Source organism: Lepisosteus platostomus, chromosome 3 (assembly GCF_059453375.1).
Source record: "Lepisosteus platostomus isolate fLepPlt1 chromosome 3, fLepPlt1.hap1, whole genome shotgun sequence".
In the NCBI taxonomy this organism is placed as follows: Eukaryota; Metazoa; Chordata; class Actinopteri; order Semionotiformes; family Lepisosteidae; genus Lepisosteus; species Lepisosteus platostomus.
Genome location: NC_142613.1, coordinates 68,050,010 through 68,075,411, shown reverse-complemented (window position 1 = coordinate 68,075,411; position 25,402 = coordinate 68,050,010). Strand labels below are relative to the sequence as shown.

The following is a 25,402-nucleotide window of genomic DNA, read 5'->3' as shown; positions in this document are numbered from 1 at the left end:
AGAAAATACTATAAAAATATACAAAAAACTAACGTTCGTATTTATCACAAGTAAAAAAATAAATATCCATCAACCTAACAGAAAAGAGACGCTAATATTAAGCTACAATGACTACATTTAAGGTGTAATAATAATAATAATCCATCAGTTATAAAGCGCAGGACTACCCGAGCCCGTTTATTCAAGTGTACAGCACGTCACTACAGCCGGGGAGTTTTGTGACACAAGAGCTCTCTTCTGTTTAACTGCGTACAAAATGGCTGTCGTGGTATAGCGCAAGGGGCTTCTGTGTTGACGGAAACATACACGAAGGGAGAATAACAAGCCGTCCTGATCAGAGACTTGTCACTGTTATTTTTAAAGAGGTATGTAACCATGACGGTCGAGTGAAACGTGGCGACGTTACAAGACTTGGATTAGTAAGTGAAAATGGTGCGGCTTGTTGAGGAACCGGAGGTTAAACCGATGTTGCGCTAATCTGAAGTTCACTTACCCCGGCTGATATTAATACATCAATGGAGCAGCTATAGGGTCCTCAGCTGGACACGCCATTTAAAGACGTTAAATTCCCTGACGTCTTTCTTTAATACGAGGACTAGACTGGATTGAATAGAATAGATTTCAGTGTGTTCAATTTGATGTGTGTCGTTTCATCGGAAACTGTGCTAATTAATATTAATTGATTTAAGGAGCAGTACTGCGTGAATTTAACTCCTCTTATATTATAGTGGTACCCTTATTATTTGGAGATGTTTGGTTTCTTATTTTATATGAACCCAGACGTTTCCTAAACACCATCGAACAGCCATTTCATTTCATAGAGACCTTGCTGTGCCCATAATGTACTTTATTTTTTAACCGTGTGCCTAATTAGAGCATCAGTCAGCTTGTTATACGGCTTGTAGAGTACCCTTTCCTGGACTTGAATATAGTGTCACCTGTTGTACATTTCATGATGCCAATTTATGTGATTTGTATTAATGTGTAATAATGACAGGCAAAGGTGTGTACAGTGTGTTGGTGAGGCTTAAGCCTGCAGGAGCACACAATTTGGTTTTGCGTGTTGTCAGAAGGTTCTTCGACGTCTGCGGTGTGTCCTTTTTTTGTTTCACGAAGTCTGTTGAGTCTTGGGTTGTGTTTTTCCTTTATAGTTTCCTTATTTTGGTGTGGAGTAGAGATTCTGAAGCTTCTTTGATCGCAGAAGCAGGGATGCGGGGTTGTTGGTATCGGACATTATTGGAAACAGCGGTCTGTTTTAATTTACAGAGGCTGGGCAGAGTATTGTTCTGAAACAACCGGAGAGTATTTAATGGTCTCTGAAAAATACAAAAATCAAATTCAGCAAATGACTACGTTGATTAGAGTTTGATCTAAATACTATAATTAAGGCCTAATTTAAATAAGTCACATGGGATACAGGAATGCAAAAAATAATCTGTTAGATTTATCGTATTTACATGAATAACAGTTGTATTTGTGTAAAACATCACAACATCATTAAGGGATAAGCATTTTATTATTTGAGGAAACGTTTCATTTAGGAATTTCAAGTCTTTGCAGAATCACCTTAAAAATACAAACTGCAAGAGGATTTGAAGACTTCGAAGCAAATCCTAGGCCCTTACCTTAACTGTGTGTGAACTGCATGTAAACTAAGAGGAATCTAGGACCTTTGTTGTCTGTTGTTTGAAGAACACCACTTAGCAGTGCAAAGTTTGCAACCCAAGTGACGACCTGACAGCCAGGTGATGATCCACCAGGTGGGTATAAAATGTGTCCCAGCAACATGAGAGCTTCAGTTTAAAGTAGGTTTTAATGTGATGAAACCTTCTGAGTTTCAGGTTAGTCGGTGCAACAGTTCATAAAACATGCAGTTTGAAGTTTGAGAACAGAATGCCAGTCAGGCAGCTCTAGTTCATAGATGGCTGATGGCTCTGCCTTGATATTGCGATTATGCAACAATTAAAGTCCCTCAAGTGATTCATTCCTTTTTTCATGAATGAACAGTTCTTCAAATAAAACGTTTAACCCATATCCCAAATTCTGGATACTAGATCAAAAGACATATCTACCGTACATGGAGTCAGAACTACAGTATGTGGGATGCTGATCATATTAGGTGTGGAGTTAATTGGCAAACAGGCCTTGAACAGAAGAAGGTTTTTTTTTTTAATGGGATGCATTTATCAAACAGCTGATGACCTGGTGTGGGTGGGGAAATGATCACATCAACCTGTGAGTTGCAGATCTCAAGTGGCGCTGGCTGCTCCTGAGGTCTGCTAAGTTGCGATTCGGTTAGTTCTGAAGATGATAGGGGCAGATTGAGTTCTCAGAAGAAAATGGTGGTCAGGCAGTCACCTTGGTTTTTGCTGACACCCTGTTTCAAATCACATTCACCCCAACTGGTATCAGAACTGACCTCCAGGCTTAGGAAGTATGAAATTCAAAGGTCAAACAGTTTTAGAGCAGGAGGAGTTTGAGTAAAGGGTCCTCATTCTCAAAACAATTTATGACCCACTGCAGGTGTAAAAAAGATCATAGCTACTTTTCAGGGACATAAAAAAGCCTTGGTCATTTCTGACCAAATCTTCCAAATTTCAATTCAGTCACAAGAAGCTGACTAACTGTCTGGCTGCCGTTTTGGTTGATACAGGACCCCTGTTTTATTCACTAATTCGACGGCTTGTAAACCTGTCAAGTATGAAGTTGCTGAGTGGCCTGGTGTTCAAACTCCAGCATTTTCCAAAATGGGAAGAATCTTGGTTTTCAAAATGTGCAGCAGAAGGCTTTGTGTAACTTTCACTTCTGTAATTATAAGGATTTTATTGTCTTGCAAAATCACAAAACATCTTCTGTGATGGTGGTACACCTAGTGTGGTTATTCTCAAGAATCCATCTGTTTTCAGAAACTTCTTCAGTCCTTGGGTTTCGAGGGTCATGGTGAACCCAGGCCTAAGCCAGAGGACACAGGGTGTGTGTGTGGCAGGATATTGTGCTCTGGAGGCGATGCCAGTCCATCGCAGGTTGCGCGCACACACGGGAATACAGGGGCCATTGTTAGACTTGTCTCTGGGCTGTGGGTGGAAACTGGAGCACCTAGAGAAAACCCACACGGACACGGAGAGAATGTGCAGACTCCGCAAATAAAACATCCCTGGCAGGAATCGAATTTTTTGACCTGAGAGCTTTAAGTCAGGTGTGTGCTAACCGCAACACCAGTGACAACGCCCCCTGTTGTCACGTATTGGTGTAAACAAATGCTTAGCAGATTGTGCCAGATAAATTATTTCGAACTCTGTTGATATCATGTATTGGCTTCAGCAGTTATTTACCCGATTGCTTGATTGGTGTCATTGCCTTTTGCAAAAGCACTGCAGAAGGGCAGCAACCACATGAAACATCGTTAGAGTGAATGCAGAGGTCCAGTCCCTCCAGATCCGTCGTGCTCGTGCTCGTGCTCGTGCTCGTGCTCGTGCTCGTGCTCGTGCTCGTGCTCGTGCTCGTGCTCGTGCTCGTGCTTGTGCTCGCACCCGGCCCCCATCCTTCATCCTGTAGGTGGTGAGCCCACACGAGGGCTCCACATAGCCTCGAGCCTGGCCTCCCTGGGTGACAGGGTGAGGAGCTCTGCAGTCTGAGGGTGGCTGCTCCTCTGGAGCGAGAGGAGAGAAAGTGGGGTGTCTGGTGAGGATGTTCCCTAGAAACGTCCTGCTGGAGGTGTCCAGACCCAGGACACGCTGGAGGGGATTGTATCTCTCAGCTGGCCTGGGAGTGTCTGGGCTCTCCAGGAGGGGCTGGAGACTGTTGCTGGGGAAAGGGAGGCCTGGGCTGCCCTGCTCAGCCGGTTACCCCCGCGACCCTCACCAGGAGCCAGAGCTCAGAAAACAGATGGAGGGTTGAATTCAGAGTCTCCTGTCGCTATCCGCAGTCTGTTCGCTGACCTTTTCCATTACAGTCAATTTCATTTTGTAAGTAACGTTCACTTTTGCAAGTAAAACCTCATTATATGATATAATGTGGGCTAGATAAAATACATCCCCAGCAGCAATCTGAAAAAAGAGTACGAATGTAATTGGGAGCAAAAATGACTGATGTGACTCGCTTCAGTTTAAATTGTTTTTTGTGGCAAGGTCTTTTAGGCAGTGCATTGTATGGGCATGTATGCGTATACTTAAAAGCCATTTAGTTGCACAGCATTCATTTTAAAACCAGCCAACAGCGTCTCGGGGCCATTTTACCACAGCAGACCTTGATCTGAAATTCAGGATTGTGACAAATACGTCCCGTGGAATTTTCCTCTTCTGAGTAGTCGTCTGGTAACTTGTAACCCTTTCCAGTGACTAGCTGTCTGCTCTTAATATAGAAATCTAGACCTCCCTGACCTTCACATGTTTTAAAGGCAATGAAAGCTAAAGCGTGCAAATTCAGCAAGGCATGGAATAGTGAAGACAGTATATTTCACATCCAGTGCCTGAATTTTTTTTTAATCAGAACAAATAAAAAATATAATAATAAATCGGGGGGCGGCGGAGCAAGTTAACTCCAGCGATTGGGGCTGCAGTTATTTCTTATTTGTAATTTGATTGAAACGCGTAGGTGTAAGCAAGGCTTTTTGTTTAGTAAAATGACACAAAATGGACTCTGCAGTGTATTTTATGTAGTCTGTTCCCCCAGTTCTTAAGACCTTTTGTATTTTTTTCCCCAGGTTGATGGATCTGTCAATTGTTAATTGTCTCGTGCATTAACAGACAAAGGGCATCCTTGATTTTCTTTCCCCTTTGCTCGATGCTCTTTTAGCCTGTGAAGAGAACTGCATCGCTTATAGTCTCTTGCCTGTAGAGCAGAAGCTTGTCTCCTGTGTTTGGCAAACAACGTGCTGTCGTTGTGACGGTCTTTCTGTGTGATGATGAAGCTGGGCGTAGCACTGCCATCTCATACATTATTTATAGAAGTCGGGGATCTGAAGCTGAGGCTGCCTTGTTGGTATTCTGTCCAGCTACAGTACCTGATAGCTACAGAGGAGCTCTTTTCAGTGCACAGGGGTAAGCAACCCGATTCCTAGTTTATCTTTTGTTAACTGTTGTTATTCATGTTTGGGTTTCATAGCACTCCTTAATTTCTTTAGTATTACCTGTCTTTGTTGATGGTTACATGGTTTAGCAGATGGCTGGGTGTTCACAAGTAGTGGGCAATTCTCTTAGAAGCAGGGTTTCCTGGATCAATTATTTATTTTCCCTTGCCCACTGTGCTTTCAGTTACAGTTAGCAGATATGACATGCAAACAATTCTGTGTCCATCTGAATTGCTCGATGCTGAAAAAGGTGTGTCTGCAGAGCTGAATTCTCCTGAATTTAAAGCTTTGTTGTGGGTTTTTCTGTCTTTGTCTACGTCTGTCGTCCAGTGACTCTTAAGGAAACCAGCAAATTATTCTACAATCGAGACGGGAAACAATTTGCATTTTAATGTTTGAAAAATAGGCAGGCAAGTGGAAAGGCATTCGGAATCTGTTGTTTGTTTTTGAGTGTGGATTTTCTGCATTCTGCACCTGCCTCTTGCGGTGTCTCATTCTGATGCTATAAAATCAGTATTTACATGAAGAAAATAAGGCTTATGGAAAGGTAACCTTGAGTGCTCCTGTTAATTGAAAATCAAAGGGCATCTAAGATGGTCGCTCCTAGATTGTTTAGCAGTTTAAGGTCTGTTTATTTCTTCCTGGCACAAGATGTACTATGTTAGGCTAATTTACAGTATCTTTGATGTGTTGGTTGTTTGTATTGACTTGTTGTAATGTTTTAGTGGATATATTTATGAGTGTAGATTAAAGGATTTTTAATTTAAGGATAAGGATCCTTCAATTTTAGGATATACTGTAGCATGGGTGAACAGCCCTGTTCCTGGAGAGCCCACATCCAGTTACTCTTATAGTTCACCTTAAATCATCTTTTTTTAAGATTAAGAACACTTGTAAATTATTGATAAATTGAGCAAGTGTTTTTTTCCAATTAAGGGGGCTCTGTTTATTAAAGCTAAAAGTTATCATAAGCTTTGTTCCAAATGATCTCTTAATTGCTTAATTTAACAAAGCACCTGTTATACTGATCATGCTGAAATTCTTCCAAATCTTTAGAAATTGATGATACCTATAAAAGCTGTTGGATAGGGGCTCTTCAGAGTTACATTTTATATACAGATTTACTTAGTACTATAACAATTGTTTGAGCCATATTTCTGTAGGTATAGTGCCTACAGATTTGTTTTACCAAAGCATGTGTTCTCTATCCAGCACTGATGCCAGTGTATTTGATTCTCTTGAGTTTGTCTTAGATTGAAGACATACAATAGGAGTTTCCTGCTTGACTTAACACTGCTACTATCTTCTTGATCATTTTTTGCAATTTGGTCATGTTCTCTTTCTGGAAAGAAGAAGTGACACCTTTGATTCTTTGTCATATGTTCCTGGTGAAACTGCTTTGTGCGTGTTGAAAACTGCATGATTTGACATTTTAAAGTAGCTTTTCCCCCAATCCCAGATTTAGACTTTTTACCATTTATGTATCATGACCGAAAACAGAGTAGTGGAAAGAATTAAAAAGGGGCTCAAGCACTGCATCTCCTACTTGTTCCACTTCACTTAAATACAGGCCAGTGTCACACACTATTGATCATTCTGTGCTGAAGTGACCAGCTGTGTAGAATACTGTTTATTTGCTTTTATACCTGTAGTGTTACACTCTGTTTTAGGTAAGGTTTCATTGTTTGAAAATTAAAATGGGTGATAGGCCTTTCCTATTTCTCCATTTGTGCATTTGAGCATTTGAATAAAGAAGAGGTTTCATAGATCTGTACTGCAGCAGTCTTTCTTGAATTTACATGCACACCAGCACCAAATCCAGTGTAACAACCCCTTGATGCCTCAGTGCAGCAAACCTGCTGCCTTTCTGTCCTCAAGGATAAATTACTTGTGACTCTGCAGTGAGCTTTGTGGGGGTATTTACTACTGTACTGTATAGGTGTGGCATCCAAAGATGGTGGTGAAGTGGTATTTCCACAGGTAGGGGTGCCTTGTCTGGGGGTTGAAAATAGACTGATACAGAAATCCTGCTATTTTTTTTTAAGTACAGTGTCAATCACAATTTTGTGTTAGGGCTGTTTTGCATGCAGGTGGACCGCCTTGCTTCTCAAATCCTGGCTATTCTCCCTGGCCTTAAAGCCCAGTGGAGCAGATGGAGATGCACTGTTCGGTGCTGAGTACTGAGTAAAGGATGTGCAGCTGAGTGCTTGCGATGGGTGCTTAGACGAAGCTTACGCCCTCCCTGCTCTGAAATCGGACCGCAGTGCTGCGCCTTGTCGTGTCTTTGCTGATACTGTCAGCCCTTTCCTCTCCACGTCTGCCGGGCTGCTCCTTGGCTCCTTCGGACAGTTCCTGACCAGCAGGCGGCCTCTGGGAGCAAATGGCTTCTCGGGTGATGAAGGAAGAAATCGCGCCACGATTCAAGACGTGTTCAGATGATGGAATGAAGGGTTATAGATTAAAAACGATGTTTAACATAAAATGCAGCATGCCCACTTCACCAGCCCATTTGCAGTGAGAGGAATGGGACACTATGTCCTCTTTGTGTCTTTATAGGGTCTTTGCCTGTTCATGTGTGTGTAGCTATGTACAGTACTCGTGATGGAGTGGTCGGTTTAGATTAGAGTTGGGGTCCCCAGGAGTTTAACACTGTCACATGGAGAGACGCAATGGGAGACAATAGCTCTTTTAACAGTGAGAACACACCTATTTATAAAGGCATCTGCTTAATAAGAGGAACTGCATTACCCTCTGCTCCCCTTCAGTTTTAGCACTCTGTGTGCGTTTGGAAAATCTTTTTTTCTTATGTTTGTATCACTGGAATAAATATCTCTCGCCCAGCAAACTAAAGGGGATAACAGCTTCAGTTGTGATTAACGCCTGCATGTTTATATCCTAAATCATATTGTTGTTTTACACTGTTCATTCACACCAAGGACAAGCACTGTGTTTCAAACTGGCCCCTGCTTTACTCCTTACACATTATTCTACCACGCTACAGACAGAGAAACGAATTGCACTTAAGGGAGTTACTTCTGATATTTTAATAAATTACAACAAAATGTTATGAGCTTCCAAAATTGTTTCAATTCATTTCTTAAAGATGGACAGCGCACAGCTCTTAGGCTGACTTAGCTATATGCTGTAGCTCATTTACATCTGTAGTCCCTGGGCAGGACACAACCAACAAAATATAAGACGGAGACATAAAAAAGCATTTCAGGGCATATCATGATAAATAAATAAATAGGACAAATTGTAAGGTGCATGTAAAAAATGTTTAAAAAAATCAGAATAAATAATGATTATGAATAAAAAAGTGAATAGCCAGTGACATGATGCTGGTCATTAAAATGGACATCGGAAGATGAATGATTACATGGTAGAAAGAAGGTCGAATAGAAAGTGGATCATGGTGTTTTTCTTTTAAAGATGGTTAAATATAAGTCACTGCATAAGGAAGGATACGGACAAAAGGAGGTCATTCAGTCCATCCAGCCAGTTTGGTAGCTGATCGATTTGAGGATCTCATCTGGCTATAAGGATGCCAGGGTATCGGCTTCAATATCATGACTGTACACCACGCATGTGGACAGTTGGACTTGGTAACAGCAGCTTTGGTATTCAACCAAAGTTGAACCAAAGTACTGGCTATAAGGAAATGTGTTTATTGGTTTACTGATTTAAAGTGGGACTAGACCTCCTAAGTTTTGCAGTTTGCCATGAAAGAGTTAGGTTGCTGTTGTTTCGTTTTCATTTATCCGTCACATTTCTGCTTCAGGTGGTGAATCAACTGAATTGCTTAACACTAGGGTGTTGAATGTTTTTAACTAATACAATTGTGAGTTATCATTTAGTTTCCTAAATTGTGAACCAATACATTTATAAAACAAGTAAGTCATAAAGTCCTGTTTTGAGCTATTTTGTTTTTAAAGAAGAAAAAAATAATTCTTTAGCAAATGACCAAGCACTTGTCAGCTGCGGTTAAATAGAGCTCTACAGAGTGAAGTCAAAGCCAGGTGTTAACCTCAAGTTAAATACTTAATGACACCATGTGGAGTTTATGATTATGCTGACAGCACATTTTAAGAAACGATCAATGCACTGTTCAAAGTTAAATATTGAGAAATATTGGTCAGGTGCCTAGAGGAAATCCCAATTTTATCTTACAGACAGTGCATAGTTATGAGTTAGTAATCATTAACTTTTCCTGTGGTATAGACTTTTGAATAGGACTTTGTTCGCAATGGGCTGGATTTAAAGTGATTCATTTTTTTTATCTGTACACCACAGGGTTCTGGTATTGCAGATACATATATAGATATCTGTTTGGGGTCCTTTGAACACTCACATTCTAAAATGCAGTGCTGGAAATGTTGATTTGCATTGGATACTAGCATTTCATTTCTAACGCATAATGTTCAGAGAAAGTCTTTATGCCTGTCATTTGGGGAAAGGTTTTATCATCTCAGCACACTGTGCGGTCTTGCTTTAGGAGACTGGGGAAAGATTGTCTGAAGTATATAATCAGCTGTGCATCTTCCATTTTCTTTTTCTGTTCAAGGCCTTCAGTTAGGATTGCCCTGCAGGATGTTCAGCACTGATAGAAGCACTACTGCCAGACTAAATCCTCTCTTTGCTAGTGAATGGAAGGATTTGTGCTTCAGTGTGCACATAAAGTCTTTTGTCTTTCCTGGAAGGTAAAGGCTCAAAATCTCATAAATACTCCGTTATTAGTTGGAAAACATATGAAACTTGCAAAAGTGTCTTTCCAGAATAACAAAGAGCTACAGTTCTTTTCTTCTTTAAAACATCAAATTTGCATTCAAGCCTAATATCAAGATGATTAGCGGATTCCAAGAGAAAACAGTGTGTTCCCAGCTGGGCTAGTTGGAACTGGCCTCTTCTCATTTACATACTTTCTTAGCTCTTGTGGCATAGTAAATGACTCTTGTAGGAAATTCATATTTTGTTATAGAGGAAAGTCAATGATAAAGCTGTGAAAATATATATATATAGCTGTATATATACTCTAAGGTGACCTGTCAGTCCCTTCACTTATCAGCCCTGCCAGGTGGAGGATGTATGGACTCTGCCTTGGCAAGGAACTGGAAGTCCAAAGCATTCAGTTGTTGAACAATGAAAAGATTGTTATTATTGTTGTTGTTTTAGACACTTTATCAGCAAATTGTCTGTTTTTAATCTGGTGATACTAGATTCGGATGACTGAGCAATGCTTTGACTGAGTAACGTTGTTAAATGTTGTTTTGTATCGCGATTCCGTACTGCTGCTATATTGTATATAAGTTTATGAGGTCTTGATGTGGAAGACAAATTCCCTTAGGGGTAATAAAAGTTCATTCAAAGGCAACAGTTGGAGTGTTCAGTAATTAAACAATATGAAATACACAGTAAATAATGAAAAATAATAAAATTATTATAAAATAATAAAAAAGAAGCTTTTTTTAAGTTGCTTTGAAGAGCTTTTGAAAGTTTTTACATAAAGAGATTTTTACACAAATGACTCCGTAAGTTAAGTCTTGCATAACTTAGGGAAATTTTTTAATGGATTCCTATTTTTTTAGGGTTATGAAAAAATCTGGAGAGCCCTATATACGCCTCAGACTCTATCTAGATGATGTATTTGCATACATGGTGTATAATATTGGCCTACATTTTGTTCCTGGCACCCATACTTTTTTCTTCCACTATTTTATATTTGTATTGTGGTAAAGTACACTATTTATAGAAAGCTACGTAATGTTATCTTCTCATAGAAGATGTATACTGTAACATGTCTAGCAGGTGGAAGAAAATGAGTCAGGACAGCTCTAAATGTGGAAAATATCACTGTGGTGGAGTGGAAATTTAGTATTTCTAAACATGCAATTCTAACGCCACAGTATAATCTCTGGGGAGAAAAAAAAACTTAAATTGTTGGTTGTCTTGCAAATGTAGTTTGCCATACCTCCAATTAAATAAAGCATGGTCCTGTCAGAAAGATCTTAAACTACTCTGCAAGAAATTAAACTGTGCATCAACTTGAACTGAGACAGAATCTGCTTTTCTGCCTGCAGTTAGGTCAGAAGGTTAGTTTCTTTTGTACAGGCAACACATGTTGACACCCTTACTGAATTATTCTTGCGGGATTAGTTGAAAGCATAATATCTGGGTTGCAGATCTAAATCTATGATTCTCTTCATGCATACTGCATTGCGGTGTTATTTTTCCATTGTTGTCTGACTAATGATTGGAACTGATTGTAAGGTGTATGGTGCAATAATTAAAATGAGGTAATGCCAAAGGGACAGTTAGCAGACAAAGCTGATCATTAGCTCTTCAAATTAAATAATTATGCATTTGAAGCTGAAAGATATTCTGTCGTTTACAGTATGGTTTAGGAAAGAACACATCTGACAGCTGCCTCTTTACTAATAATCTACCTTGTATATAATATCCATATAGTTAGATGTACTGTGAGTATGTGGGAATGTGTAACAACACGTAGCTGTGAATAACAAAGGAAATAGCGTGATTCAAACTTTATTTATTTTAATTAAAACCTAAGCTTTTGTGATAACATTATATTAAGAGATTCACGATATATACTTACAGTAAGTAAGCAGCCACTGCTGTCCCTGAAGGCTTAGACCAAGACATACAAACCTGGTCAGACTGAGAAAGACCTGGCTGTAGTACAATGTGTGCAGGTCTAGATCTGCTTTAAAGATATGCCCTTCCCTCTCTCCCTATGAACCTAATTCTTTCAGGGTTTGGCTTCGTAAGATCATCTTTGTAGGGATCTGTTGTTTTTTTTTCAAAGTGATTGAATAGCATTAGTAATGATGAACCAAAAACAAGGCCACCCTGACCAGGGTGAATGCAGTCCAGAACTAGAGTAAGGCAGACATTCTGAGAAACGTCCTGTGTAATAATTCCCACTGTGGTCCTGGGTTGTTCCCCTCTGTGGTCCAGGTGTTGCTGTGAGGGGCAGAGCTGGATTCCACGTGTTCTCTGAAGATGACCAGCCTGGCCACACAGAGCCTGCTCACCTATGTGGAGGAGGAGAATGTGGTGGCACTCAAGGCCCTGCTGGAGAAGTACAAGGAAGTGGATGAGAGAAACGAGGTAGATGTTTTGAAATCATTACTGTTTCACATACTGGGTTACTGCAGAGTCGGGCTTTCCTTGTCTCTTTTGAAATAATCGTAATTGCTTACACGTATATAGCGCTTTTATGGACACTCCACTCAAAGCGATTTATAGGTAACAGGGACTCCTCTCCACCTCCACCAGTGTCTGGCCCCTATTGTTTGGCTAGTTAAGTAACTATTCCATTTATATGGGTCTAAAAAAATGGAGCCCACCTACAAATTGTAAAAGGGAACCTAGCTTAACTTGAAAAAATGTTGTGCCTTTTATTTTTAAAGCCCTCTTATAATTGTGCTCCCAATTCTATGAAGCAAGTGGGGCTGAAATTACAAAAACAAAATATTACCAGAGGCTTCCGAGATGAGATAAACTACCAGAGGTGCGTGTTTACAGATTTAGCCCATGGCCAGTCCGGGTGCAGGCTTGTCTGTTAGCGGACTGCCTTAGTGATTCTCCAAGCCCGTCGTGTGTTACTGGGACCAGGTAGGCCTTCAGAGGAAAGTCCTTATCCCTCCCATTCTGGCCCAAAGGTTGCCACAACACATCCAGGGTAATTAACAGTTGATATCCAATTATTAACAGTTGATATCCAATTAATATTATTTAGGCGGCAGTTGTCAGCATATTCTGAACTTCTTCAGTGAAATTAGTTTGTTGCAAATCGAAAGTGTGTTCCTGTGTTCCCGGAATGTGGTTCTGTTTTGAATGTTAAATGACAGCCTGTTGTTCTTCGTCCTGCAGAATGGACAGACTCCATTGATGCTGGCAGCTGAGCAAGGCAACTTAGAGATTGTTCAAGAGCTCTTGAAAAAAGGAGCAAATGTCAACCTGGATGATATCGTAAGTATAACTGCTGTTGTGCGTTTATAGTTTGTTTTCCTAGTTTTAGCCTTCTGCTGTATGATAGGGCCCTTCAGGACCTTTTGTCTTAGTGTAACACATCCAGACCTTCAGGGGCAGTGTCATTTCCTTGAAACTCATGATCTTGAATATGGAACAGTACATCTCAATTTAGTACACAAAAACTCAAAATATGGAAACACTGATCAGTGGATTTAGTACTGTGCTTTTTGTAATGAGACATTAGCAAACAACAGGACCAAGCTGTGACATACAATCTCGTTTCTCCTCTTACTGTGACTTGGTACTGTAAATGTTTTGTTTGTAGATTCTAAACATGTCTTCAGTCATTGCCAGCAATTGTATTGTTTCTCAGCTTCACTGCTCAAAGATTCTAGTTGGATTCCTGTTGGAGAAATGAGGGAGCTATGCTCCGAGATTTGTTGTGAGGAGCAAAGATGACAAACAAAAAAATAATACAGTGGTCTGTACCAATTTAAGACACTGGAAGCAGAAACAAACCAGAACCAAACATACGTATAGTGTAACCTGTCTGTCTTAGATTTTCAAAGAATTACAGCAGATGAGCCTTGTGATCACATTTGAAAAAATGCATCCCATCTGTTACACGATAGAATGAAATGCTGCATAGTCCTTGTGATTCCAGTTCCTTAAATTTGCAGCTTTGAAGCAAATTATAGAAATACCATAATGAACAACTATGAGGAGAAATGGTGCACCTTTAATTTTACCTGAGGGCTGAACGTGTCAGAATTTGACAAAACGATGAGTGTATATTACCACAAGCAGGCATTAATCTCCACACACATGCTGTACTCTACTCTCTGAGCAGCACTCTAGGGCGGTCTCGGTTATTGGCTGTTAGGAACAAGTTGAAGGGCTTCACCACTTGCTTCACAGATTGAATTATATAAATGAGCACTTGGTATGACCAGTTGGTATGTAGCACGTTAACCATGTCTGGAAGACTTTTTATGGGTTGAACTCTGCTGTATTGAGTCTGTCATGTAAAAGTCCTGCTGTGCTTCCACAGGACAGCTGGACAGCCCTTATCTGTGCATCAAAGGAAGGCCATACTGAGATTGTGAAAGAGCTGCTGAGCCACAATGCCAACCTGGAACACAGGGATATGGTAAGTGCTGTGTGTACCACAGGCTTGTGAGCCGCTTCACAAACTGTCACTAGAACATGGTGTTTACTTTGTGGACGTACTTGCATATTTAAAGGCTTTTTGGGTTTAAAGGCTTTTTGTCTCCAAACAGTCTTCGTACTTCAGTGATGTAACTTATTTTTCATTCTCATAATTCTTCACATACAACAATTATTTCACACACATTAAACTATTACTCTTAAGTACAGTAGCTCTGGTCAATAATGAAATCATTCTCCAGCTGTAAAAGCACTTGGACTAGTAGTTGTATTAAGTTGTGTCCTCCATAATCATAATATTTATGCATCTCTAAAGTAGATTTACTTAAAGATGAAACACACATTTAAGTAAAAAACAGACATTAGACACACACCTAATCCAAGCAGATTTTAAATGCGAGTGTTGACTATAAATATTTGTAATTGATCTTTGTAATTTGGAATTTGAGTGTAGACTATAAATATTTTTTTATGTCGGTCTACCTCAGCTTCCCTCAAGTACTCTGAATAGTATCCTGATTTACGGGTTTCAAGTGATTTGGTTAAAGTATATTTTGTGTGTAGTTTATTGGTATAACATTTTCAATTAAATTTAAGCTACATTAAAAAATATTCACATCTGCGGTTGACTTCTAAACTGGACAGGTTATTTTAAAATGGGTGTAGTTTTTAACAAAGTAAATATACGTTTAGTGTGTTTTAGCTGATACTGTATGTGAAATGAAGGATAAGAGCCTCGTTCAGTAGTGGAAACAGGCACTGTTCCTGTGTGAGGAAAGCACACTGGACCTTCTTTACAGAATCCCAGCATGTTGAGATATATGTCTCTCTCGTTTCTGAGGTTCTGCACTGGGCAGACAAAATTTATGATGCTGTATTTTTCTTCTTTCAGACCATGCACTCAGAGTTGCCCACAGATTAGTTTGTGCTGTCTTAATGCTTGCTCTAATTAACAAAAAGATTTTTTGAATCCTTGATAATCCTGCTCAAATGTAAGCCAGGAGTGATGTATTTGTGTTTTCTTTCATTTGTATCAGTTAGAAGGTTAGATTTATAGGTAACCGGTCAAAATTAATTGCACAAGATTTAATGTTCCCCTAGCCCTGTCACCAAAGTCAATTGAAGTTAAATAAAAACAGAAAAGCAGGGTTTAAATTTGTACTTTGCATGTAAGTCCATTTGGTGCCTATGTGTCTGGAGGAGAGTGCTTTCATAATAATGACAGTGACGAAAGGGAAAAACCATATATTTCCCAGTCTTGAATTTCACTTGGCGTTAAGCGTCTTGGTGTCACACAAGGTAAGTGCTGGTTCAAAGCATTAGTCACAATAGGAAATCTGAAGTCACTGTCTGAAATGATGATATTACGTTATATGCAGACAGACCATGTCCGTGAACACGTATGCACTGAATTGGGAGACTGGATGGAGTCTCTATGGCCCGATCATGCAGTTTGAATTCAGTCATTGCACAAGATGCTGTTTTAGTTAATCTGCCTTCATCTGCTGAATCGTGAACATAAATAGAACCTACAATTGAAACTGACACATTTTAAGGTGTTTGCACAGTCACTGACATATAGTAAATGTTGGGAATCTCCACTTCTGCAGCATTTGTTTGTATTTGTAGTAAGTGATGTAAATATTGTTTGTCCTTAAATGCCAATGATATTTCTTCTGGATTTATTGAACTCATCCATCCTAGCAAGCAGTGTTGACATTTTTCATAAATGAGAGACGTTATTTTCAAACGTGTAGTTCGACAAACAAAAAACATTAACTGGCCTTAATAAATTAGTGAAGAACAGTATTGAACATGGTGGGAGGTAGTGTGTATGTGTCTGACTTTATTTCGGGTAGGTTGAAAGGCATGCTAATTCATTCATCCAGCATGCTGTAAATCTTCTGGATTTTAGCATGCAATATGCTGCATAAACTAAGTAATGATATAAGCAATAGTAAGAATTTTTGCAATACTCAATTTTTTTATATATAAAGACAAAGAAAGTACTAAAAAAACTTCTGAAGTTTTAAAAAGCCTATTGGACTTCTTTTCATTAAACAATTGTAGTGTGTTTTGGTTTCATAGCAGGATGTGCTGACATAGAAACCCATTAATGATTGTACATGATGTTTAGCATGAATAAAATGGAAAACCTGACTATTTTAGGAGAGTGCTGGAAAGCTTAGTTTGTCTAAACGGTTGCCTGAAGGCTGATCATGTGAAATGATTGTAATAAATTACTGCTTAAAACATACAGCATACAGCAAATAGCAGGTTGTTTGAAAAGTGGTTGGTCGAACTAGCATATTATGCCGTTTCATATTTGCTAGTTAAACGTTTCTGTGTTATTTTTTTTAATCTAAGACACTCCTATATATATATTTATATCTGAAACACCTCATAAACATTAAAGCAAAATGTAGGTGAGCTGCATTCTCCTTTTTGCACATAATTTGAAATGGACGAGCAATACAAGCCCTGATATGCAGCTCTTCTTGTCATGTTCTCTGTGAATTTGAATGCTTTCTGCTGCCAGGAATTGTGAGAAAAGACATTTTGGCATCCTCATTGGAATCAAGCCATACTCGAGAGTGGATGACTACACGAGAAAGAACATAAGGAAGGTTACAAACGGTTTCCTCGACGAATCCAGGGCATCAATTCACAAACACGGCTGGGCTAGCTTCGGGGAAAGAGCCTCCCATGTCAGATCGACTGTCTCCGATGATCAAATGCAAAACTAATTTGTGCTGGTGTTTATAGCTGGTCTGTGCTTTTGCAGGGCGGATGGACTGCCCTCATGTGGGCTGCATACAAAGGCCGCGGTGAGGTGGCAAGAATGCTGCTTGCCAAAGGGGCCAACCCCAACATCACTGGCCAGGTACGCTCTTACGTTCTGCGTTGTAGCCCTTTTCCCCAGGACGCCTAGGAACATATTCAACACATTTGTGTTCTCTCGAATTGACTACTGTAATGCTCTTCTCGCTGGAGTATCTAAATTTACTCTGAACAAACTGCAGTATGTCCAAAATTCAGCAGCCAGAATCCTGACCAGGTCTAGTGCAAATGTTCACATTACTCCTATTCTGGAGTCCTTGCACTGGCTTCCGGTCAAATTCCGTGTAGACTTTAAAATCCTCATGCTCACCTATAAGGCTCTGCATGGCTTGGCACCTCAGTTCCTGTCTGAACTGTTATCGCCCTACTCCCCACCTCGCAACCTTCGCTCTTCTAATTCTGTTCTCCTTACTGTCCCCCAAGCCCGTCTACATTGTATGGGTGACGGGGCCTTCTCCTGTTATAACCCCAAGCCTGGAACTCTCTCCCCAAGGATATCGGAGAGTCACCTTCTCTAAACTCCTTCAAATCCAGACTCAAAACCCTTTTCTTCAGAAAAGCCTTTACTTAACCGGTTCCATTCTTCACCCCTCTTTATTTTGACGCATAGCTACATCAGTGTTTTACAACTGCTCATGGTACGAGAAGGCCCTTCTGATAATTTGCAGTTGTTTCTTAGGGGGAAATTTCTTGGTTTAAGATTTCTGTTGTCTGTATATATTAATATTCCCTTCCACCTCAGCAATACAGCGTCTATCCCATTATCTGGGCGGCTGGGCGAGGACATGCAGAGATTGTGCATCTCTTGCTTCAGTATGGCGCCAAGGTCAACTGCTCAGACAAAGTGAGTATGCATCGTTGCACCTGCTTTGGATTGTGTGTAGAGAGTTATCCTAACAGGAGAGGATATCCGTTTTGACTGGTTTTGTTTATAATATTATACATAATATAGCCTGTAGCCAACAACAAATTTGTGTTAATGATTAGAGCATGTAAAAGATTTTGGCACTTTTTTAAAAGAACCCTTCATAAACGTTTCTTTATAACTTTAAAACAACTCAAAGTTGTGGTTAGTTTTTTATTTGTCATGACGCTGATTTTGTAGGGCAAAGATGAAAAAGTTATATGTTGTGAATTTAAACACTTGTGCCTCACAAGTAAAACGTCTGTTTTCTAGTGCAGGAAAAGGTGGTGCCATTCTCAGGGTTCTTCAGAATGAACCCCTTTATTATAGGCTTTCATGTTGGGGTCCTCTGAAATGCTTCAAAAACTAAGTTAGTTCAGGAGTCTTCAAAGTAGTCTCAGGTTTGCTCTGTACATGTGATTAACTATGCAACTTGTTCGTTTTTTTTGTCAGTATGGTACCACCCCCTTAATCTGGGCAGCCAGGAAAGGCCATTATGACAGCGTGATGCACTTGCTGGAGAATGGAGCCGATGTGGATCAGGAAGGAGCTGTAAGTTCCGATGAGAAGCACGGTGTGGCACAGGCTTAACCAAATGACGGTCCTGAACTTTAGATGCACCTGGAGACACTCCTTCAAGATAGAAGCCCCTGCGCTCAGTCAGATAGTTCTATTTTCTTTTTCCATGCAAACGTATAAACACCGCTTTTCATGCAGTCAAAGCTGCTAGGCTGTTTTAAAGCAGGGAGGGAGCAGCTGTCAGAATTATTTTGTGTCGAACCTGCAGACCACAGACATGCTTTCGGTCACCAAAGGCTATAAATGGCTGACTGGTTACTAACCTCCCTATAATTATGACATAATGGTGCTTTGTTTTGCTTACCATCTCTTTGCTTTTTGTTTTTGCAAGACAATTATACTGTAATAATGTACACGCCCAAGCACCTGGAACGTTTCCAGCTTTATAAGCGAGAAAGATATATATATCTTTGGGATAATAGGGTAATTGTGCATAAATATACCAATGGTAGTTAACCAGAATAATTCCAGGTTTATACAACTTTTGACCGACATGAAGTTTACTGTTTTAAGGTTATATTTGTATGTATATTGTGAAAAAATAAATACTGGTATACAGCAAGAATGTTCTCCTTTGAAGGGTAATCAAAAGATTCTGAAATCTAATAGTTTACCCTTAGGTAAAATAGAAAAAGGAATAAGTTAGGAGTATTGAAAAGCCTTGAAAATGTAACAGTATGTTACCTTAAGGGCTAGGTGATGAATCCCAGCTTTTTATTTAACTACCCAAAGTTATTTATTCTTTGTAGCTAAGTGATGTTAGAAGTTTGTTTACCAATCGTAGTGTGGAACTAGCACTCAGTTGTGTTAAACTGTACAATTTTAGCGTTGTTTACTTGGATTGATTGAACACTTGTAGTAGGAAATTTATGTCTAAAAAAAAAAGAATATGTTGAATCCAGACCTGTTCGTCAAACATTTCAAAGAGCGTATACAAGAGCATTTTTAAGTTGGCTTGCTCCCCTTCTTGTCCTCTCAGAACTCCATGACGGCCTTGATCGTGGCAGTGAAAGGCGGCTACACTGACGTGGTGAAGGAGCTGCTGAAGAGGAACCCAAATGTCAACATGACAGATAAGGACGGGAACACGGCGCTGATGATTGCCGCCAAAGAAGGCCACACCGAGATTGTCCAAGACCTTCTGGACGCAGGGACCTACGTCAACATCCCAGACAGGGTGGGCACCTCTCATGTTAGAAGAACAATACGAAGAAGTCCTTAGTGCCTTGCCTTTAATAATCTCTAATATGAAAAAACAATGAATTGAAAGAATATATAAATATGAGCTAACACCGTATAAAAATGTTGATTGGCTGTAGAAACCTACTCTTAGAAGTTTGCGTGAAGATTGTATTTTTTTCTCACTGGTTTATGAATGTTGCAAGGGAACTGAGCATTGCCTAGATCTAAGTCTCATTGTTGTTAAATGTAGATGCTGTGCGTTTGACTGGAGTATCCTGGGTAAAGGAAAGAGTCTGGGCTGACCGTGTGTATTGTTTTTGTCTTTCAGAGTGGGGACACAGTGCTTATTGGTGCAGTGAGAGGTGGTCATGTGGAGATTGTTAGAGCACTGCTGCATAAATACGCTGACATAGACATCAGGGGGCAGGTGAGATTTGTGTTAAAAAATCACTGAGCAATTTGATGATGATAATAATAATACTATTATATAATATACTCTATTATTAGGAACAAGTAATCTCTCTTCACACCTGAAGAAGGCTCCACGGCCGAAACGTTGTGTTCTCTTTCTTCTTTTTTTCAGCATGGATTAAACCTATTCCTTGTTCCTCTGCAGCCTACGCATGCTGACGCAGCTCCCCACCTGAACTACTATATTATTATATAATACTGTATGATATCGTATTGTATATTCCATAAAATATAATAATAAGACTACCAATGTGTACTTACCATCTACCTAGATGATGCGACGGCAACCATAGTGCACCAATACGCTCCCCACACGTCAGCTATCTGAGGGTGGGGAGGAGAACAGAAGCCATTCCACGGATGAGGATTATTAGGAGACCATGATAGGGAGAGGCCATGGTCACGCCACTACTCTTTTCGAGAAATGCCCTGGAATTTTTAATGATCACAGAGACCTCGGTTTTAGGTCTCATTTGAAGGAAGGCATCTTTTTAAAGTGTAGTGTCCCCATTACTATAGCACCCCCTACTGGCCTCACTAACACCTCTACCAGCAGCAACCTTAGCTTTTCCAGGAGGTCTCCCATCCAGGAACTGACCAGGCTCACACCTGCTGAGCTTCAGTGGGTGGCCCAGTTGTTTGTTGCAGAGTGATATAGCTACTGGCTAAAATAAGTGCTGCAAGTGGCAGGGTTTGCAAAGATCAGGTATCGTCTGAAAATTATCATCATTTTGCAATAATGAAGATTTGTAAGATTATCTCAAAGAAATTATGGTAAAAATGGTACCGCTCAAGAAGGGACTTTTTGAGTTTGTTTAATACTAGGAAAGAGTTTTTCTTTTGTGATGCACACACCTGAAGAGGTGAACATTTTGAGCGTGGTTTGATCGTGCACCTCCTTCGTCCTGTTGTCTAGGATAATAAGACTGCGTTGTACTGGGCGGTGGAGAAAGGGAACGCCACTATGGTGAGAGACATCCTGCAGTGTAATCCAGACACTGAAACCTGCACCAAGGTAAAGGCAGTAATTAACCTTATCATAGCGCATCTGGAAAACCCTGATTACAGAACCTGCTGTAGTAAATGAAATATATTCTAAACAGCTGTCTTTTTCTCTTGGCAGGATGGAGAGACCCCTCTTATCAAGGCCACGAAGATGAGAAACATTGAGATTGTGGAGCTGCTCCTGGATAAAGGAGCCAAAGTGTCTGCTGTAGACAAGGTGTGGTGATGTGCCATTACATTCTCTGTGTGGAACAATGACCCAGCGGTAACGGAGAGATTCAATGAAAGATTAATACCCACAGAATAATCACAGTTGAACAATATCGTGCCATCGTCACACTTGTAGGTTTGAGTGATGTTCATACAGAGAATTAGCCTGGTGTAATCTAGCAGAGCCAAATAATAGGAGGACAGATAATAAAAGACAATCAGCATCTTCATTAATTCAATCTTTTTTAGACTTTGTAAATCACACTGTCATATAGAGAGATATTTACATGATAGCAGGGTACTTTGTTAAAGCCAAGAAATGAAATCCATTGTCTGTTTTTCCTGACAGAAAGGAGATACACCTCTTCACATTGCAATTCGGGGAAGAAGCAGAAAGCTGGCCGAACTTCTTCTGAGAAACCCCAAAGATGGACGTCTACTGTACCGCCCCAACAAAGCTGGAGAAACCCCTTACAACATTGACTGCAGCCACCAGAAGAGCATCTTAACTCAGATTTTTGGAGCACGTAAGTAGATAGTATGGCCTTTCACAGTAATGTTTACATTTCACCTTTCATACTGTCATTCTGTTGGCTCAACATTACTGTTATTAATAATAGGAAATCTTGACTTGAGTTAATTTCAGATAACATAAAACTATTTACAGGAAAAAACAACTTGAACCGTCAGGAAACGGTTCAGTTTCCCTACAGGATTAATAAAGTATTATCTAAACTCGGGGAAAAAAACGGATATTGGGAAATCAGAACCCAGGACGAGCCTGAGACTGATTGTCGGGTACCTCTTTCACGAGCTGGAAAACAAGTTGGTGTTTTTTGCGTCTTCTCAGGGCATCTGTCTCCCACGGAGTCTGATGGCGACATGCTGGGCTACGACCTGTACAGCAGCGCGCTGGCGGACATCCTGAGTGAGCCCACCATGCAGCCGCCTATCTGCGTGGGCCTGTATGCTCAGTGGGGGAGTGGGAAGTCATTCCTACTCAAGAAGCTGGAAGGTAAAGTCTGTTCTGGTGCATGGTGCTCACCCGACTCTTTGTGTACTGTGTCATTCATCAGATCTTCTAAGGCTTTGCTCTGTTACTCTGCTGATCTGGGAGATGCAGCTTTACACGTTCCCTATTAATTCCTCAGTTCAGATATTACTGGATTTGGCGGTTACAGACAGTCATGATGGTACAACAAGATTTGCGATTGCACTTTTGTTAAACTAATAATTCACATTTGCAATCGGATGTTATACTTAGTTCCGTCTGGTTAACCTTATCTAGGTAGGACGTCTGTGCACAAATTCATTATGTCTCTCAGGGAAGAGCATCTGGTAAAACACCCTTTACAGAGGAGATTAATGTTAAGATTTCAATATTTACACGGGACTGGAAATTTGTTGGACGAAAGTGGGGAAAATTACAGTGCAGGGGACTGCACACTAGTTATCCTGAGATGTAAAGCACTGAATGAAATAATTAAGCTATGTAAAGAAGAAATCAGTTTTACTGCAGTAAATAGCAATGTGCAATGTACTTACTAAGTAACTGGAGGCCCAGGGCTTGTCTGACGTGTTGTTTTCTCGGCTGGGTGCAGATGAGATGAAGACGTTTGCAGGGCAGCAGATCGAGCCTCTGTTCCAGTTCTCCTGGCTGGTGGTTTTCCTCACTCTGCTGCTGTGTGGCGCCGTGGGTCTGCTCCTGGGGTTTGCCGTTGACCCCAAACTGGGCATTGCTGTCGGGCTCAGCCTGCTGGCGGTCCTGTACATATTTTTCGGTAAGAGCGCAGTTTGCCAGGATAAGGTCGGTCATATAATAATTTTGCCATCAGTGTATTTGGCTTTGTATTATGAATGTGTAGAACCTAAGAGAGATGCCTCAGTTCCTCTGTGCTGTGCAGGTGTCAGTACAATGTACAGATAGTTGGCTTATTTGTACTAAGCTTATTAGTAATTTAATACCTTTTAGTTTATCACTAAATCTCTATGAATGTTTTTTCCCACCGCAGTCTTTAAAAAAAAAAAGCTACATTTGAGTTTTTTCCCAAGTTAAAGGAATGACCTAGAATTATTCAGCAGAATTTGAATATTGTATTATTCAGGTCTTTAAAATTGAGAGGAATATGAGCTCAAAAAGGTTTTTTAAAACGGCAAGAACATTTTGTGCACTGCTGTAGGAGGATGTCAGTCTCCATGAAGACACAAGAGGGCGACGTTTTACAGGCAGAGAGACGCTGTGACTTGATCCATGTTTGTTTGCAACCAGATGGCAACCCAAAAGCTCTTTTTGTTTGTTTAAATGTAGGGATTTTTTTTAGCAGTGAAATACACATGGCTGTGTATGCCAGGACTCCTGGTGATTTTGTTTTTTGATGTGGTTGATTTTCAAGTCTTCTGAATTTCATGACTCTTGTGGATTCCAACTTGGTTACCGTACCCGCAAGAACTGACCTACTCCTTCGTGTCTTTGCTGCGTTTCTTTTGCAGTGGTGGTGTACTTTGGTGGGCGCAGGGAGGGGGAGAGCTGGAACTGGGCTTGGGTTCTCAGCACCAGGTTAGCCAGACACATCGGGTATCTGGAGCTGCTTCTCAAGCTGATGTTTGTGAACCCCCCGGAGCTGCCTGAGCAGACGACCCGGGCGCTGCCAGTCAGGTAAAGCTCCACACCGCCTCCCTCCTGGGCTGAGGCGGAGGCGGTTTGCCCCCGCTTTCTTTTGCCTTCCACAGAGAGCGGGGCTTTCTTCTCTTTTTCTTCAGCATTTGTAATTTCTTGTAAATCGGGCTTCCTTGTAAAGACAAAGCTGGGAGTAGGGAACAAGCCACCCAGCCATTGTTGTTGAAGCCAGTAAGCTGGCCTTCTTCAGAAAATGGCTGGAGTACATCTTTGGATCAATTAGCTACTAACTACCCAGCTGGTGAGATGGATCAAATGGCTTCCTCTCCTCTCCTCTTCCTTCCTCTCCTCTCCTTTCTTATAGGTTCTATAAACTCATTTAAACTCCACTATAAACTCATTTTAAGCTCCACTGCTGTGATACAAAATTATACAGGTTGCTTTTTGTCACCGCGGTAGTGTGCTACTGTTGACGAAGGTCTCATGCGTGCCACACGTTTCCGCTGAGCCCTGCAGGCCTTGTTTTGTTAATATTGATAGCTGACGTATGAGGTGAAACCTCATCAGAGGTACTTTACCTTTTTACTGCCATCGATTTGCTGACGACAGCAGCTAAGTTTGCCAGTGACCTAAGCCTCATTTATCAAAGCTTAGGCAATATATCTGTAGTTCATTGTATATGTTAAATTGATCTTTAACTTGTTTTGTGTCGTAGGTTTTTGTTTACAGATTACAGCAGGCTGTCCAGTGTGGGTGGGGAGACATCCATGGCCGAGATGATAGCGACCCTCTCTGATGCCTGCGAAAGGGAGTTTGGCTTTCTAGCAACCAGGTTGTTTAGGGTCTTCAAAACAGAAGACACACAGGGTAGGAATGAGAAGTGTGATTCTGTGAGGGACTGCCTCTGTTTTATAATGCGTTTTGAAAACTGTATTCTAATTTTTGTGCTTTTATATATTTTTTTCCCAAGAAAAAAGTGGAACGAGAGCGAGAGAAACTTTGCTCATGTGTTTCTCGCATTAACAAATGTGAGCTTCTGATGTTAATGACAATGCAGTGTCAGATGAATATTAAGTGATTTCCTCTGCGAGTAAAGGTTTAGAAACAAGGCAGCTGTTTTCAATTCTGATTGTAGTGTACTACCTACGCTGCTTTTCAAGTAAATGACAATTAACATAAATTAGTCAATTAACAAATTGAATGTTTTTTTTTCTTAATTATATTTTGCCAGGTTTATTATATAACCAATAAATTAATCAAATACAATCTAGGGCTGTTACCTTCTTTTTGTCTGAAGGAAGATATAGACGTATTAGGCAGCTAGACACTGTTAGACATTATTGGAAAATTAAGCATCTTTTTA

The 25,402-nt window shown here is 40.4% G+C and overlaps 1 protein-coding gene across 11 annotated transcripts in view; it reads left to right on the top strand.

Moving 5' to 3' along the window:
- The first annotated feature begins 213 nt into the window (after nt 1–213).
- Nucleotides 214–25,402, top strand: part of kidins220b (kinase D-interacting substrate 220b) — a 69,534-nt gene continuing 44,345 nt past the window's right edge. For 9 of the 11 annotated variants that reach the window (XM_088626566.1, XM_088626563.1, XM_088626562.1 and 6 more), the window contains exons 1-16: nt 214–365; nt 12,044–12,196; nt 12,962–13,060; nt 14,115–14,213; nt 17,016–17,114; nt 17,814–17,915; nt 18,429–18,527; nt 19,534–19,731; nt 20,065–20,163; nt 21,124–21,222; nt 21,331–21,429; nt 21,772–21,949; nt 22,273–22,437; nt 23,024–23,203; nt 23,913–24,078; nt 24,755–24,906. In XM_088626566.1, the coding sequence (XP_088482692.1) occupies nt 12,089–12,196; nt 12,962–13,060; nt 14,115–14,213; nt 17,016–17,114; nt 17,814–17,915; nt 18,429–18,527; nt 19,534–19,731; nt 20,065–20,163; nt 21,124–21,222; nt 21,331–21,429; nt 21,772–21,949; nt 22,273–22,437; nt 23,024–23,203; nt 23,913–24,078; nt 24,755–24,906 (1,942 nt within the window). In that variant the 5' untranslated portion in view covers nt 214–365; nt 12,044–12,088. Of the gene's footprint in view, nt 366–397; nt 420–4,893; nt 5,040–12,043; nt 12,197–12,961; nt 13,061–14,114; nt 14,214–17,015; nt 17,115–17,813; nt 17,916–18,428; nt 18,528–19,533; nt 19,732–20,064; nt 20,164–21,123; nt 21,223–21,330; nt 21,430–21,771; nt 21,950–22,272; nt 22,438–23,023; nt 23,204–23,912; nt 24,079–24,754; nt 24,907–25,402 lie in introns of those variants that run through there. The other 2 variants (XM_088626557.1, XM_088626556.1) reach the window with 2 other exon arrangements.